General features: G+C 37.2%; 1 protein-coding gene across 5 annotated transcripts in view; it reads right to left on the minus strand.

The window, feature by feature from the left end:
- The window catches only part of LOC149215350 (uncharacterized), a 96,277-nt gene that overhangs the window by 63,754 nt on the left and 14,111 nt on the right, over window positions 1-18,412 (minus strand). For 3 of the 5 annotated variants that reach the window (XM_089392599.1, XM_089392601.1, XM_089392598.1), the window contains exons 2-3: window positions 4,762-4,908; window positions 511-752 (exon numbers count right to left, since the gene is read on the minus strand). In XM_089392599.1, the coding sequence (XP_089248725.1) occupies window positions 511-752; window positions 4,762-4,850 (331 nt within the window). In that variant the 5' untranslated portion in view covers window positions 4,851-4,908. The remainder of the gene's footprint in view (window positions 1-510; window positions 753-4,761; window positions 4,909-18,412) is intronic. The other 2 variants (XM_089392602.1, XM_089392603.1) reach the window with 2 other exon arrangements.

Below are 18,412 nucleotides of genomic sequence, written 5' to 3' on the forward strand. Positions count from 1 at the left end.
TCAGGCAGAATAGTTACATTCATTTCTCTACAAAAATTAAAATTCTTCTCTCCATATCTATAGAAAAAGCAAACAAACTTGTCAGAGAAATATGCAAAAATACATATCCGAGGATCAACAAATTATTTGACTCTGCAATGTTAACATACATGGTCGCTTTTCTAGCAACAGTTAGAGAATTTCAACACCTGATTTCAGAAAACTTAAAAGCAACCTTCACAATTTTTATCACAGCACGGAAAGAACATGGACATGATCTCTTGGTATAGTTTGAAATATAGACGTCTTCTAAGCAATAAGATCAAAGATGTGCATGCTCTCTTTGTCTACTTTAAAACCCAACTATCTTCTAAGCCTACCCTTTTAAAAGTACCTAAACAATTCCTGACCAGAAAACATAATTTAGATCAAAAAATCAACTGCATCAACAACAAAGCGTAAAAAGATTCAAATTTTGTATAAAATTGAAAGATTCTACTTAGTAAGTATGATGGGTTCACCACCACATACCACAAAACCAATGAGCACAGTTTGCCTGACAAGGCAAGTCAAAATTGTCATGACAGACCGAACAACAGTCATTTTCTGGGGGAGAATCCATTCCCGCGAGAAACCCTTCCTGCTGTGATGAAGTAGCCCTAGATGAGTCCATATTATTTGACGAACAAAATGCACTGATACAATTCCATGTCTTTTGAAAACACCTTCGGATCACATTCCCTCCCAGCCTACCAAGATTCAAAGAATAATACCTGCATAAACAATTGTTATAATCATAAGCAAACATCTAATTATAAACTAGTGCAGATTTAATTAAACATCATAAACATAGAAAAGCAAGTATGAAGACTAAAGTTGAAATTAGAATATAAATATCAGGTAGCAAGATCATAATGGCTTCTTCAGCAACACCATTTTGATCCAACATAACTTGCTTGCGGTTAGCTTTGCTGGATCTTAAGAATCGATGGTCACAAGATGGCAAAGTAAATTTCCATAAATAGCATGATATTATGGTCTTAAAATATTTTGTGAAACAAATTTTCAGTTCAGATGTTAGGAGTTCCTCTCCCTCTTCCTCCGTCAATGGGATAGTAGGCTGATGATCATGCCATCACGATTACACCCCAAGGCCCTGCCAGACGAGGCCACTCTCATAAACATCATCCATCAGGCACTGGGTATAGACATCCACATTCTTGATTCAGAGGATGACCAGGGCTTGCACCTTCCTATCCTGGTTGTAACAACACTCCTGTCCAGGCTTTCTTTCCTCACTGGATTTCCTCTTCTTTCCACGGATTTTCAACTTTGGGATAACCTACATGCACCCAGTTTATGTTGTTTCGTTTTACAGACCATACCATACCTCCATACGTTCAACCTCCAAACAGTCAGCCTTGTAAGTATTATGCAGTGTGCAATTCCCAGAGACTAGTTCCTCTCACAGAAAATGCTCTGACATTATGTTAAATTTTCCTTAACCCCAACAACCTGGCCAGTTACTATATCGCAAATTCCTTATAGTACAATTTAATGATTAATCATTATGCAGGTCTACAAAAAAAACACCGCTAAGATTATAACACTTAGGAAAATATAACAATGAAAGCATATTAATTATACCCATCTCATACACATTCACACATTCTGCCTTTAAAACCAGTTCATTCAAATAACTTCAGAACTTACACGGGCTCCCTTCCTAAAATAATGGAACATTGAGAAAAATATAAATACAACAACAAACTTGGAGTTATCCCAACTGATCAAACCTCTCTGCAGATCTGTCCTTTGATCTGGATCTGTCTCCTTCACTGCCCCTTGCACTCTTCCTTGAAACCTTGTTCTCATTCTCCACCTAATCACTGAAATCTCACTCTCACTATGTCTTATGCTCAAGATGTCGTCTTCTCCCTTAGCCTTTCTTTTATAAGTTTGAGCTATTGACGAATCCACAATCCTAATCTCCAAAGTTATTGACAGCTGAGATTAAATCTCAACATCACTTTAGATCAATGATTGAGATTCATCTAATTCACAAATCCAAATAACATTCACATTTTATTAGATTAACTCACTTTATCTTATAAGAGTCAATTACTTTAATAAATAAACAATTTTTAAGGTTAAGCATCAATTAGGCAACTTCCACATGCCAAGACACTTAGGCCTGTGCAGAGTACCTGCCCGAGCTACTCTCATCAACAAATAGCAATCACATCTGATAAAATACCGTTACTTGGGACGGTGCATTAGCAGCATACAAAGTCTTATTGATTATGAAATGCAGAGGTTGTTAGACAAGATACAGTGCTGGGGGTACTCAGCATTAATTATAACAGCACTCTACTATAAAAAGCCTCCTAAAAATCCAATTCTATGCAGATTAATACAAAGAGCCATCTTCAAAAGGAGTGACATGGAAAGAACAGAAAAAGGTATATTTACCCTTGCTAGAATATGTGTAGAGATTGACCTGATCAAAGGCTTACCAGATCATATAATCTTGAAATATCAAAATTTCCAATGGTCTCAATTTTTAGACTATGAGAATACAGCATTTAGATGCCGTTTTTGTTTTCAAACAGGACATCTTCAGAACTCTTGCCCACAGGTTAAAAAGAACCCAAAAAAAAGGTGTACAAGCCAAAGGGATGCAGTTCTCAGATCCACATTCATCTCATGAAGAAGATGAAGACAATGTGAAGAATACTGTAAAATCAGGGTGGGACAGTTTTAGCAGAAAATCAGGAGACAGATCAACAGATAAATTTGGTATACAAAGTGGATGGCGTGGTGGGAACAAAGTGTGCACACAACTCAGATAGCTCTAATTCAGACAAAGAGCTCCCCCCAGAGAGATATGTTAACGATATGGCTTTGGTTCCAGTGGAGCCCAAAGCTGGGGATTGGCAACAGGTTCAGAAAAAGAAAGGAAAGAAGGGGAAGATAAGCAACTCCACGACTTGATCTTCCCCCATATATTATAGTTACACTTTATTTTTTAGTTTTTATTTCTATTTTCTGGTTCCTTGTGGGACGAACTTTTTGTTATGCTTTATAAGCATATGTATCTGTAATATTTACTTAGCCAATCATGGATCTGGGCAGATCCACGTGAATGCACACATCTCCGTGTGTATATGCAAAATGTATTTTCTTTCAAATATGAATAGAAGTATGGGTTTCTTTTTGCAGGAAAAATAAAAATAAAAAGGGCCATCTTAGATATTCAATACTTAGAGGAGAACTATTTCCATATCCTCTAAGAGCAAAACAAACTTGTCAATTAGGAGGCCAACAAGGAGGCAAGACTAGAGGAAGCAATGTGTGATTTAAATGGGGGGTTTACAATCCCACCACCTCCATGATGCATATTGTCATAATGATGAACGAGGCATGCCAACAGATAGCATGACATGCACTTCGGTTGGGGTAGCAATTTAAAGTTCCAACATCACCCCACTCTATCATATGCCTTCAGCTCTAGTCTATAAATTTATATATCGTATGATGGTGGTGGAAACAGGTGAATATCAACTATTAATCACTAAGTTTGAATGCCAAAGCATGTTATTTTCCGTCAGATTTGACTACACCTGCAAAAGTAACAGGGATTTCTGTTCAAAATTCAACCTTTAGCTTGGTCCATTTGACTCAAAGGAAGCATGCACTTGTGTTATTGAGCACCAAGCTCTGTGTTAAGTGAGTGAAACCAAGCACAAAAGCACCCATATTCTTGGCCCTTTCATTTATGAACTAGTAGTTTCCAAGGTGAATGGTAGGTGTGTAGGGTGAGGTTTGAGCCTACTCTTGTTGTTGAAGGTTGATCTCACCTATGAATTGAGAGGCCTAGACAAGCTATCTGGTGTGTGCTCTATTGAGCATCACAAGAGTGTGTTGTCTCTAATGGCCCATTATCACTACCAGGTGCGATGCTGTGCATTGTGTGCATTGAACGACGACAAACGTAGTATCAAACACTACAAAAAGGAATCTGCAAAAATGAAACATAGTATTACGAAGTGGACTCGTGGGTGCAATCACTGGAAGGATGAGTTTGAAAGTCATCTTAAGAAGGAAAATAGTGCATGAGTTGCCCATGCAATGGACTCAATAGGGCAGATCGCAGGACTAGACGCTAGGAAAAAGAAGAGTAGACATTTATGGGAGTTTGTTGGAGGTAGCACCTGGAGCTTGAGGTAAAGATAGCATGCCCATCAAGGGTTGAAAATATAGTAATTTCTCTCTTTATTTTCTATGTCTTGTATATTTACAAACTATTTAGCGGATGGCATAGGACTGATAGAATATAAACACATAGACAAACCTCTAGTTTTTTGGACATCTCGTCGTGACAATATTTACTCTCGACAATTTTTGTATGACACAAAGATGCAAATCAGCCACAACATTTTCTAATATAAATCATAACATATATATATATATATATATGATAGGTTTTCCCACTGTATAAAAAAAATATACAGTTGAACATTGATTGACTTGACAGATATTACAAAAGATTCTATAAGACAAATAACAGTACTAGAGCTATCATCTTGAGTAACAATGATCAGGCGATTAAATTGAACTGTCGTCCAGAAAGAAGTAAACTGTAAGAGGTGATGCTGGAAAACAAGAAGAAAACAAAAAGATATACTGCAAACAAGAAGAAAACAAAAAGATAACACTAAGAAAGGATATGCTGCAAACAAGAAGAAAACAAAAAGATAACACTAACAAATGCTAGCTTACCCAAGAGAACTTCTAAAAATTAATACTACTGATGCAGCAAATACAGCCACACAAACCACCTCATCTCCAACCCCTTCAATGAATGGCATGAGTCCAACCTGCAATTGTCCCTTCAAACTTTGTGGCACGTTCTTGCAGCAAAAATTCCTGGAATAATTTTCACATCAATCAATAAAAAATACTATGGCAAGAAAACACTAGTAATCTTCAAGATATCACAAGAACACAAAGTGATGAAACTGTAAAACTCTGTACTATACATTTCATTTATGATCAAATTGGAAAATAACTTAATGTCGCCAAACAAAATTTTCGAAGCCTGTCAAACATTTATCATAATTGTCTCACTGGTAGAAATATGAGATTCAAAAATGACAAAATCAGTAGAATATTGAGACACAGAGTGTGAAAGAAGAATTTTATTAGAGAACTATCATGTTATACAGTCAAATGTTGGCCATGCATATATACAAAATAATTTGTTCTCCGCCTTTCATTTTATAGGTCTTGTACTTTTCCATCCTAATTCTTACATAATCGTTTATCCACATTTCTATTTTGTCTTTTGTGGACACACAAACGCACGTGTGCATACACACACACAATACTATATATATTATACAATTAATATGTACCTATAAACTCTGACCTCATTTAAAAACACATTAAAAGATGTAACCGCTCATCAATAATATGTATTAATGCCAATTATGACTACTAAAGGCTACTCAGTACTCAACAAAGATTAAATATTAACATTAACATCCCACCTTAAGCTTGACTATTTTTCCAAGGAAAACCTAGTGTGAAACGCTCACACAATTCCCTACATTTGACAGATGGCATCCAATGAAGCCCATCAGCACTTGCGCACAATGCCTAACTCGGCAAGAACATCTAGCAAGGTGCACAATAGAGGCAAACACCCAAAGGGATTGACCCTGAGACTTCCTGCATGAAGCTCAAAGAAGTAAATCATTCAATCTAGTCCACCGAGATCCCTTAAGCTTGACATGGTAGCAAGGAAGTGAAATTACAATTATCTCCCATGAATGACAAGACAACTTCTTTCACATAAATAGAGCATGAAAGTTGATATATTTGACCTTTGTCAAAGATTTGGCAAAGATGTCTATAATGTGCTCCTTCAAGACACAATACTCTAGATGAATCCTCTAATCTTCTAATCTTTAATCAGTTGTTGAATACGATATTAATGAACCTCAATGTGTTTAGTCTTCGATGGTACATCGGATGGTAATCAAGTTGAATATCACCTTGATTTTCACACTAAACTGCAATCACTTGCTCCACATCCCACTAGGAAAGAAACATTGTATTTGGTTCCAGGGGAAGACCTTAACTCGTCCTAGTTTCCTTATTACTAGACCAAGCAATGAGACTAGCATAACAAGTAGACTTTCCCTCATCTTGATCTCCAAACCCAATCTAAGTCGATGTATCCAACCAAGGGAGCCCTACCTGAATAAGAGTATTGAATACCAAACCAACAAGTATATATCTAAGGAATTCCTTCAATGCTACAATGACTTTATTTTAGCTTTTGCACATATCTCAAAACAAGATTGACAACAAAAGTGATATCCAATTTCCTACAAGTGAAATATAGGAGACTTCCTAATATCTATTGAGTGGCATCTACTTTCAAAGATATACATCTCAACATTAAGATTCATGTGGGATGGACTGTTTAATTATAGGTTTCTCAAAGAATTTCCCACAATATTCATCTTCCAAAATGGTCAACATTTCGAGTTCTCAACTGAATATACATCTCGTTGTTAATTTAGCCTTACACTAGAAAGGGGTAGGATGCTTACACTCTACTCCCCTGAAACCTTTCCAAAAGATCAAGCATATACTTAGGTTAGGAGATCTTATTAATGGAAATGCCATCATCAAGTTGCGATATTTGAATGCCATGAATATAGTACAAGCAACCTAGGTCAATCATTTAAGAACTTTTCATTAGTTTCTTTGTACCATCGCCCATAAGAATAGAATCATCTACATTTAGGATGAGTACGAGAACATAGACATGTTTTACATCAACACTTGGATTAGACCCACAACATGTAAAGCTACTAGCAACAATGAAAGGATCAATATCTCATACCATCTCCTAGGAACTCATTTCAATTGATAAAGAAACTTCTTCAACTTGAGAACAAGTTTAGAATTTCCAATATCAATAAAAACCAAGGGGTTGTCACATATAAATCTCCTCACAAAAATCTCCATTCAAGAAGGCAAACTTCGCATACTAAACTTTCCAATAAGATCTATCAACAAGTGAAAGGATAATACAGATGGGTTATCTTTAAGAGGGTGATGATACTATCTTCCCAGGTAATAAAAAAATGACTTCAAGTCTTTCAATGCATGATTTCAATTTGCAAATGTCCAGATGCAATGTTCCAAACCGTCTTCACCTATAACAATCCAAAGATAGATAGGAGTTCTTCTCCTCAACACGTCTGTAAAGAACACAGCATGTGACCCCTAGATGCCCCTCTTCTTTTTTGTCTGAAAACTATATCTTATATTTACAAAAAAAGTCTTTACAATCAAAAAACTAAAAATTGGAAGGGCACATGCAATGAAAATCATAACCTCTTATGAAGAGCTTCTAAGTCAAAAATAAAAATTGAATAGTCAATATGATCCAAAGATTGAGCACCTTTTATCAACAATACTCCTTTTTCCAACCGCTTATGAAGAACCTCTTCCTACCAAACCAAATTGAAGGCGAACTAAGAGATAGCCTAACGATCAATAACAATTTAACACAACTTCCATAAAACAAAAACTAGTATCCTAATGTCAAAGCCCATAAAAAGCAGTATGAATAAAAGCTCAACCATTACCAAACAATACTACTCACCAGTGAACCCTATCCTAAAGAAGATTCTAATGTAAATCCTCAAGCCAACTCCAGCAACACTTGGCAAATCGACAATCCCAAAAAAAAAGCCTAATTTTCTTTGAGCACTAAAAAAGTACACAAAGCCCATCCAACAACCTTAAGACAGAAACCCCTGATAAATGGCAAGCCATGCAAACATTCTCAACTTATAAAATAACCATATAGTCCAAATATTATGCAAATGCCTCATCCATCACTCCTCTCGATATTTTGATACCCATTAAGTGTTAATAATCTCAAAGAAAGGACATCACAAATGAATAATTGAATACAAGCACTTGGAACCACATTACAACAATGGTCAACCAAAACTCCATCCCCAATCTCTACAAAAGGACTCTGACATACCAATAATGGCACACAACTCTCTAACCAAGACTCTGTCAAAAAAAGAAGTCTATGCTCCTAAAGAAGAGATCTCCTCTCATTCCAGGCATGAGTACCTAGAACCCATCAATCATGCCAGAAAAGAAAGCCTTATTAACTCAGTTTACATGCCTAAAAGCATGGCTTCACCACAAAGCACGCCCATTGCTCTCTCCAACTCCAAATAGACCAACAAGCTATAAGTCCCACCTTGCCTAGCTTCCCTTTGAATGCCACTGAACAAACCCCACAACAACTCTCCAAGCAAAACCAAATGTTCCCAAATATGAGTGAGCTCAAAACTTGAAATGAGTGGTGAGTGAAAATAATGTCACAAAGATCAAAAGACCCCCAATCTCCACTAAGATGTAGTGCAAACCTCACCTGATTCTAAAAAAGAACCTGCCAAAGCACTAAACCCTTCAAATACCACACCACCTACTTAGTTGTTGAGACATTTCCATAAGAGGTGCTACCAATCAAGACAAAATTACCTTCATTCTTGGGCATAATGCAGACATCCCAAGGAACTAAAGGTAGAGTTTTGGAGGGAAGATTTCCCTCCTCCCTTACTGTGGGGATGATATCCCCCTTTGAGTGTGTAATGAGAATACTTTGTCTTGCAACCCTGATATCCTTGGACATGTCAAGAAATCAGAGATACACCCTTTCAACGATGGATCAAGAAGGACCGTGCACCTTTGAGTTGTTCAAGTTACCTTAGGTGAGATTTCCAAATAACCCATTCTTCCCACAAGTTGGGGGCACACACTTCCAAGTCCACCTTAATTTGATCCTTTACATCCACCAAGAATTAATCCCTTCTAGATCTCATAGGGATTGTTGCCTCAAAATCTAGCAAGCCTTGCAAGACGACTCACAAGGCAAGGCCCAGGTCCCGTTGCAACAATGAGGTATATTCTCACCGTCACCTCAGCAATCCTCCCGCTGCTCTTTAGTGGAATTTCACCACAAGGGCAGCTTCCCAGTGATCACCTATGAGGATATTCTAACTTATAGGGTTCAAGGTTATGAAGGTATAGACTAGATGAAGACACTCAATGATGGATAAAGGCCCAATACTTTGCAATATTTTTTCAATAAGGAATAGCGAATCATGCACCTCGACTAGCGAGGACAATATGAACTAGGGTTTATTGATGTGTAGCAACAATGGAATACCCGGACACATGAGTCAAAGAAAGGGTTTACTAAAAGGTAAGGTCAATGCAATAATAGAGCAAACCCTCAAGATAAGCCTCAAGTTGAAGCTAGGCTAGGGTTATGGTTTCCAATGCACAGTCTCGTCTAGAGAAAGATGACGTCAACCCTCCAAGGGGGAATTTTACCATGAAAAGGCTAGATTTTGCATTAAAAAGGATTACCAAGACAGAACTTAGGTTTTTATACCACAAGCACTCGTCCACAAATGCCCTACACTAGTTTGGCCCTAGGAAAAAACCTAGTGGCTTGCTTTAAAAGGTTTAGGAAGATAGAAATGGAGGAAAATATTTAGTTTTTCATAAAAGACAAATATTTGGGGAAAGGGGGGGAATTCTTGTTTCCACTTAAATAAACCCTAACTATCTTTTGTGTGAGGGGAGAAATTAAATAGGAAATGCACACTAGGAGTTTCCTTATGGATTTTGTTGACTACATGCAATAATTAAGCAAGATTCTCCATAAATATTTTACATTTAGACATGGATCACAGAAAAACCTTAGCAATAATTTAGTTACATCTAAAAAAATAAAAATATTTGTAATAAACTTACAATTCTTCCATGAAAAGACTTTCTTCCCATCCCAAAAAAACATCTCCAAGACATATGCCATTCTCCAATAGAAAAAAGCCCTAGCATATCACATCTCTACAAGTAATGAATTACACAAGGCTACGTTGAGCTCTCAAGAAGAGGTCAAAACACAAGTGTGAGGATCAAAAATGTCAAGTGAGTGACCCTCAATATATATGAGATCTATTACTTGTTGAAATTTAGGGGCAACTATGGGATGAATTTCTAATGATAAACCCTACTACCCCAAGGAAAATCTATCTTGCCCCAAAGGAAGAATTCGAATTAGTCAAAGGAAAAATATTATTGTTATTTGGTTTGGCTCTTATCTTATTTATATATGGCTCAAATCCACTTGGGAAGCGATTTTCAAATCATGTGAAAAACATATTTAATGTTAATTTGAATTTTTATGGTTCCCTCCATAAATCGGCCTCAATCACAAGTCAGCCTTCCCCCAATGGTTGTGTCCTTTCACTCATTGGATCAACTATAAATTGGCGTCAATAATCCTCCATTTGACACATCAATTCGAGCTTCTGTAGTTCGCATTCTATCACAGTGACTTGTATTTGTATGGCTCACTCATATACTATTTTGTGGTTCGCATATCTTCTCAACAGTTGCTCAGATCATCTTAGTATTCAGTGCCAGAGGGAGCTGACCTCTAAACCCAGATGATCATCATCTTAAGATTGGTGATGAGGACTTCGTTGTTAAGGGAAGTATGCTATTAGAGACATGGCATGATGGATTACATTGAAGCAGTTGAGATTGACTCCACTTAAGATTCAAAATTTGATGGATCATATGACTGTTGGAGAATGTAACTAAGTTCGGTCTTCATAATTATATCAAAATGAATTTTATGTAAAAAAACAAAAAGAAAAAAATTATTTTCAAGCACCGGTTTCTTGCTCAAAGAAATTATTATTTTATTAGTTAAGCATGTTCTTCATGCTTCTAGGATTTGATAAAGTCAAAGAGTCAGAGTCCTACTTGGACCTATTGTAAAGAAAAAGGAAAAAGAAGTAAATTGAGTTAAAACAACCTCTAAATGCCAAGTCAGCCTACCTATTAAGTTGGCCCTGCCCCAATGGACATGTCTATTCGCACCCCTCTGGACAAGTATAAATAAAGGGAAGTTAGAGCTCATTTGGTGACACACACTTCACATGTTGGGTTCTGAAAAATATCGCAGAGGCATAGAAAAGAAGAGGAGGGCCGAACTCTGAGATTGAAGAAGATTTTCTCTTGAAATCTGAACTATAAAAGTTTTGCCTTGTTGAAGAGTTGTTGCTGGTCTCTTGAGGATGGATTTGTTGTGCAAAAGGAAGGATTGACTTGGCATCTAGAGAGTTGGTGATGGGTCTTGGATATCTCATTTGATCTGATTCTAAAAGAAGAGAATTTTCTAGGTTTTCCCTTTGGAGGAGTTTCGCCCTGGCTTAGAGCTTGTATCTTGTGTTCTTGTGATCTTCATGTTTTTATATTTGGTACTTGCTTGAAGAGAGAAGAAATACATAATAAAATAATGCCAACAAATTCACAAGTAATTAACAAGAAAGGAGAAATTACATTAATCTTACAGACTCCCTATTTCTCCAACAAGTTATCAGAGTTATGGTTGGCAGCTTGAAGATCACACTGCTGGCATTTGAATCAAAATCTGATGCATTCGTTAGAGATTTGGAAGAATTCGTATGGTCTCTCTATGGAAGAAGTTTCGCTAAAGATTTCTAAAGATAGCTAAAGGCACTTTGATTATCACACCAAAGTGTAGTCGGATGCTGCTGCTAAAAGCCAAACTCTAACAGGATCTGACGAAGCCACAAGGCTTCCTTACTAGCTTCTACGGCACCACGATACTCTGCTTCTGCTGAAGAAAGAGAAATGGCACCCTGTTTCTTGCAGGCCCATGTAATAGGTCCTGAACCAAGAGTGAACACATAACCTGCAGTAGACTTCCGATCATCAGGGTCACCAGCCCAATCAAAATCAGTGAAACCAACCAATAGAGGAGATGCTTCGGCACTGTAATGAATCCCAAACTGAAATGTACCTCGAACATAACGAAGTATTCTTTTAGCTGCTTTCCCATGACTTTCACGTGGGTTTTGCATAAACCGAGCAACAAGGCCAACGGCAAAGGAAAGGTCAGGTCGAGTATGGGTTAGATACAGAAGTTTTCCTACAAGTTCTCGGAATGCCCCCCAATGTTAGGATATTCCGACACATAAGAAATAGTTAAGTACAACTTGGTCTAGTATAGAGTTAGGTATAGAGTTAGGTAAAGTGTGTTTCTTTACCTTGTACATTTTGTAAGACGGTTCATTCTCTCCTCGGTATTACCGACACTTGATCCGTGGCTTGACACCCGATTGGTCCATGATTTCTATTTAAAGCGCATGGAGGGTCATTTGTAGGGTAATCCGTCTATGAGAGAAGCATATGTAAATTTTCATTTTGAGGCTGAGATTGCTTAGGACCCTTGTTTGGTTTAGGACCATTCTTTCTAGGATATGACTTCTTAGGATTCTTTGAATTTGGTTGTTGCTGGGCGGCTAAGCTTTCTTGGAAGAGTTTCCAAGATTAAGAAGACCAAGGTGTAAGAGTTTTTCTTGTTCTCTTATTAAAGAATCACAAAAAGAGTCAAAGGAAGGGGACTTGTAGTCTATTCCTTGAGAAATGAAGGCTTCTCTTGTAGAATGGAAGGTAGAAACAAACACAGAGTAGGTTGGTCTCAACTTAGTAAGAATGGAATAGATAAAGTTACTATCTTCTTTCTTAACCTTAACAGCTTCCAAGAGATATCTAAGGGTCTTGAACTTGGACAAGAAATCTTCAATGCAAGAAAAATTATTAGGGTCCAATGTAAGCTTTTCAAGTTGATGGGCTCTAAGTTCATTTTTAATCCCAAAGACTTTATTGATTTGTTTCATTGCTTCATCAGGAGTATCAAGTTCTGCAATATGGAATCTAAGATCTGGAGAAATAGACATCCCTATCAATCCACGTGCTTGATCTTGCCTATTTTCCCATTTAGCAGCCTTATCTTCATCCTTCGGTTTCTTTTCTTGGCCTGAGACTATTCTGTAGAGACCTTTACTTCTAAGTAAATCCTCAATGTAGGACAACCATTGGAAGTAGTTGGTGCTATCAAGGGTAACTTGGTATTGACTTTCCATCTCAACGGAAACTGAAGCTAAAGATGCTGAAACTAAGTGTTCCAATGGATAGATCTCGAAAAATTAAGCTGGTTTAAAAAAAACGGCTCTAAAAACGGCTTCCGGATGAAGAAGTTATGGCTTTTTAAAAAAAGGTTGTTGAAAATGCCGACAAAGTGCGAGAATGTGCGGAAATGAAAAATCCGCCCTCACAAAAAGGAGATTTGAACCCAAGACCTCTACTCTCTTAAAATAGCTTTGAACCAATTGAGCTATACCAAAAATTTGAGAGAGAGAGAGGGGGGGTTGATGCTTTGGGTTGCGTGCTTGCTTTGAGAAAACTCTTTTTCCCTACAAAACAAAAAACACAAAACCCAACACAGACATGCAAAGAAAACGAACCTTACGGCTCGAAGTTAGTTTTAGCCGAAAAACTAAATATTTTCAAAAATGAACCTTGCGACTCAAAGTTAGCTTTAGCCGAAAACTAAATATTTTCCTCAATGTTTCTAATTTTCCGAGATCACACTAAGGCGCAGGGAAACGAGCATACGCATGAGAAAAATCCTTCCTTTCTGTTTCTGATTTGCCCAGATCGCACAGAGTCACAGGGCAAAGAGCATACGCAGAAATGAAAAGTATAGATCCGGTAATAAAAAAAGCTAAATAAACCGAAACCGAAATAAACAGAGAGAAAATAACTGTAAATTGCAAATAAACATTGTATACCTCCAGATCTTAAAAATGACGCAGCAAGGGCTACCAGAAACCTTTTCGCATGAAACAAAAGGGGTTCCTCACTGGAACAGATGCTCCCAACACAATAGAGCAGTCCTCTCGGCCCGAAAGTAGTCAGAAACAGTAGATCTGGGAAACAACAGTCGGATGCAGTTCTACCAGCTTCAGATTTGGATCACCAACGGACGCGGCCCTCAAATAGCTCTGATACCATGTAGGAATTTGCAGGGTAAGTTCCTTAGACAGAACACCAAAGGACACCGTTCACAAACAGATCACAGATCAATACACCAGTATTTTGACGTGGTTAAAACCCTCAAAGAGGGAAACAGTCCACGGCCTGAGCCAACGCAGCCACTTCAGGGAATTTATTAATAAAAGAATGAAAATTTACATATGCTTCTCTCATAGACGGATTACCCTACAAATGACCCTCCATGCGCTTTAAATAGAAATCATGGACCAATCGGGTGTCAAGCCACGAATCAAGTGTCGGTAATACCGAGGAGAGAATGAACCGTCGGATCACTACATATCGTGACCGTCGAATTGTAAGTTACAAAATGTACAAGGTAAAGAAACACACTTTACCTAACTCTATACTAGACCAAGTTGTACTTAACTATTTCCTATGTGTCGGAATATCCTAACATCAATGTCCGTGTGGTTAACCGCTGACTAAAATCTTGTCTCGCTCTAAAGTTCGCATTGACCTATATCTATATCATTTGACACACTATATCTAAGGGTCGATGTATATGTTATAAAGTTCACATACATGGCAATGGTTAATCACAGAAGTTCGTATGACTTCCATATAACCTCAGAAGTTGGCATGAACATGCTCTGTGGCATTGTTTTTTTAAATGGCTCACTCTTGCATCTGAAGCCCGTACCTCGAAGGTTGTGTACAGTGGCTTGCAGTTATGTACAATTAGGGCTCGCATTAATTTTTTTGGGCTCGATATATCATATATAGTGGATCACTTAGCTTTGGCATTGATATAAAATGGAACACATAACAGTGGGATCGAATAGAGGCACAATGATGTCACCTATGAGTTAATATTTTCGAAAATTGAGATTGTTATTTATGTCCAACAGCTCGGATAGTGGTTTGCACAAATGTTCAAAGGCATCAAATCACATCGCATTGCTGAGACATAATCTTTTGCATATGGTATATTCGCATTACTTGACAAGCTCACTATGTTGTAAATAACGGATCATATATACCCTGGCTCACTATGTATTAACATCGTTATTCTAGCATAGCTTTGTGTGGTATCGTATTATTGTATAGTGGCATCTCTGTTAGATAACCCAAGACATCGTATGATACCAACATACATTTCTAAGGCTTGTAATTCAATATAAGAAAGAAGAGACTAAATCGTGACCTGAATGTATACTATATGACTATGATGAATACTCTTGGGTGATGGTAACAACCCACTCTTGTTGACTTATGATGACAGTATTATAGAAGTATGATGACCTAGCTCTAGAAAAGGATAATATCTATGAGACTAGAATCATGAGGTTATGAAAATTCAAAATTTGAATAAGGATGAAAACCAAAATGGAAATAATTGGAAGTTAGATTAAATTATAAAGGACAAGATGATCAATATAGATAAGAAGGAGAAATAAATCAAGAATGAATGAATGGATTAACCAATAAGGATAATGAAAAGAGAAGGACGAAAGGGGGAGGGGGGATCGAGAATTAATTTAATGAGGAAGTTGATGGATAACAAACTTCCAAGATTGGTTGAATTTAAATCCATCTTCTCTATTGAAATTTGTTGATATTTCTAGGTCACAAGGTAGAACAATTTTTTTCAAAATGATAACTACTTCTGATGATTTAATTAGCATTAATTCCACATAGTATCATCAAGCAATTATACAGAAGAAAATTTCAACCAATAACATGAAAGAGTAGTAGAAAGCAACCATGAGACAAAAGACACAAAAATTTGGCCTCAGGCCAAGGCAAAACACAAGGGGAAAACCCATAAATCTTTCCTTATGAAAGAAAGAGTTCAGAGTTCATCAATACATCAAAAATAGCAACATCAAGATAATAGCCAAACCAGTGACCGAGAACAAGATGAAGTGCCAAGCCCTCCTTCTGATTTTCGATTTTCGACGCCCTTCTTCTTCTTCTAACTTCTCTGGATCAAAGATAGTCGAGACATAATTCGATGTGTAAAATGAGAAGTGGTCTCTTTATAAAGCCTTCAAAGGGGGGTCGAATGGGTGTCTACAAGGAGCCCAACAAACTTAAACAATAGGAGGCCGAATTGAGCTATTTAGGAGACAAAATTTAAATTCAAATTTTCTATTTCTTCACATGATAAAAATGACCATGGCTACTCAAATTCCAACAAAATTATTGGGTTGCTTTTAGATTTCGAGAGCTTCCTTGATGATATGAGCGTTGTGAAAATGAACAAGGGCTAAGATTTTGGATTGATCAAAACAAATAAGGTGTTTTGAATTAAATGAGTGTTCAACAATGGCTAACTTTGATAAACGGAGATGGTTGGTATCACCTATATGCTCCTTCAGGCAAGGTTTGAAGGGATGGCATGTATGTCCAATATAAGACTTCCCACATGAATAGGGAATTTGGTAAACCCCTGAACATAGCATGGGGTCAGACTTATCTTTGGTTGACCAAAACATTTGCTTCAAAGTTTTTTGAGGTCTAAAGGTGGTTTTAATGTTCATTTTTTATAAGATTTTAGAAATGAGGTCAGTGGCCCCTTTAATATAGGGAAGAAGGCCTTGGGAAGGAGAGGGGGAAACGAAGGGGGATTTAAAATTGACGATATCAAGAAAGGCTTTACAGATTTGAGATGAGGTATAGCCATTGGCTTTAAAAGCTTGGAAAAAGTGGGTTTTTCTGAGGGTAGGAATTGAGGGGCAGAGATTTTAAGGGCTCAAGAGATGAGAGTTTTGAGAACAACTGATTTCTGGGATGGGTGGTGGTGAGAATGGGAATGGAGATGGATGGGTGGTTGTGAGAATGGGAATGGAGATACCAATTAATGCAGGGCTTTTTGCGGTAGACTTGATGGGTTAGGGAACCATCAGATTGCCGAGAAATGAGGACATCAAGGAAGGGGAGAGATTTATTAGATTCAATCTCCATGTTAAACTGAATATGAGGAGAAATGTTGTTGAGATGAGAGAGAGGCATTAAGTGCAGTCATGTCGTGTTGTCAAATGAAAATGGTGTTATCCACAAACCAGAACCAACACTTCGGCTTTTGATGCTAAGAGTCGAGAGCTTTGGTTTCAAAGTATTCCAATAAGTTTGCGACGACGGGAGATGGGGATGAACCTATTGTTGTACCTACAATTTTCTCATAAATGGTTCCTTTGAAAGAATAGAAAGTGGATGAGAGGCAAAGGTTAAAAAGGTTGAGAGTTTCAAAATCAACAATCTTAGAGATTAGATAAATGGCTTCAAGAATCAAAATTTTAGTGAATAGAGACACAACGTCAAAGCTAACTAAAATATCGTGATTATCAACACAAATATCTTTGGTTTTAAGAATAAAATTAGCATAACCTTTAATGTAAAAGGAGGACAATCCCACAAATTGTTGAAGCTTAGAGGTTAGGTATCGACCAAGAGCATGGGTTAGAGCCCCAATGGCACTAACAATGGGTCTAAGGGGGACCCCAAGTTTGTGAATCTTTGGAAGCCCATAGATTTTGGGAGTTTTGGGGGTATGGGGAATAAGTCATTATTGAATGGAGGTTTCTATAAAGGAGATTTTAATGGCTTTAGTGACTATGGAATTAATGGGGTTTTGGGGCTGGATTTTATAGGAACCTTAAGAAAGAAAATCAAACAACTTAGATTCATATTCAGAAGAGTTCATGGTGACAATTGCATTGCCTTTATCTTCCTTGAGGACTAGGATGTCAGGGTTAGCATTAAGACACTTAATGGCTTGGACTTCATCTTTGGATAAATTAAGTTTGGCAGGTTTCACTTCCCTTAGAACTCTACTACATTTTGTTTATTTTCCTCAACAACATCAGATGGTTGGTTTTGGCATACAAACTCAATGGAACAAAGAATCTCTTCTTTGGGTATTGGTTGGGGGCTAAGGCAAAATTAAACCCTTTCTTCAAGAGATGAAGAGAGGAGGGATCAAGACCAATGGAGGAAATATTAACCACAGAAGCAGGTCTAGAGCTAAAAAGGGGAGCAAGCGAAGGGATAGGAGGAGAAGAAGAATACAAGGAAGAATTAGGCTTATGACAATTCATGGGGGTGAAATTGTGATGATCATTGATTTGATCATTAATACGAGGATAATTGATTTGATTATTGATTTGATCATTAATATGGTGATAATTGTTTTGATTATAAATTGGATCATTAATGATTTGACTATTAACTTGATCATTAATAATTTGACCATTAATATGATTATTGACTAGATTATTAACATTATTGTTATTAATATGATGTGAAGGATATAATTCATTAGAGAAAGAAGAGGGGGCTTGAATTCCAGATTTGTTGTGACTTGGATTTTTCTCAGTGCACAGTTTATTTTTCCAATTGGGGAAGCCCTTATATGCTGAAGATACTATTTAATGAACAA

Source organism: Pinus tabuliformis, chromosome 1_1 (genome assembly GCF_031772625.1).
Source record: "Pinus tabuliformis cultivar Carrire ecotype Pingquan chromosome 1_1, CPIR1, whole genome shotgun sequence".
Taxonomy (NCBI): Eukaryota; Viridiplantae; Streptophyta; class Pinopsida; order Pinales; family Pinaceae; genus Pinus; species Pinus tabuliformis.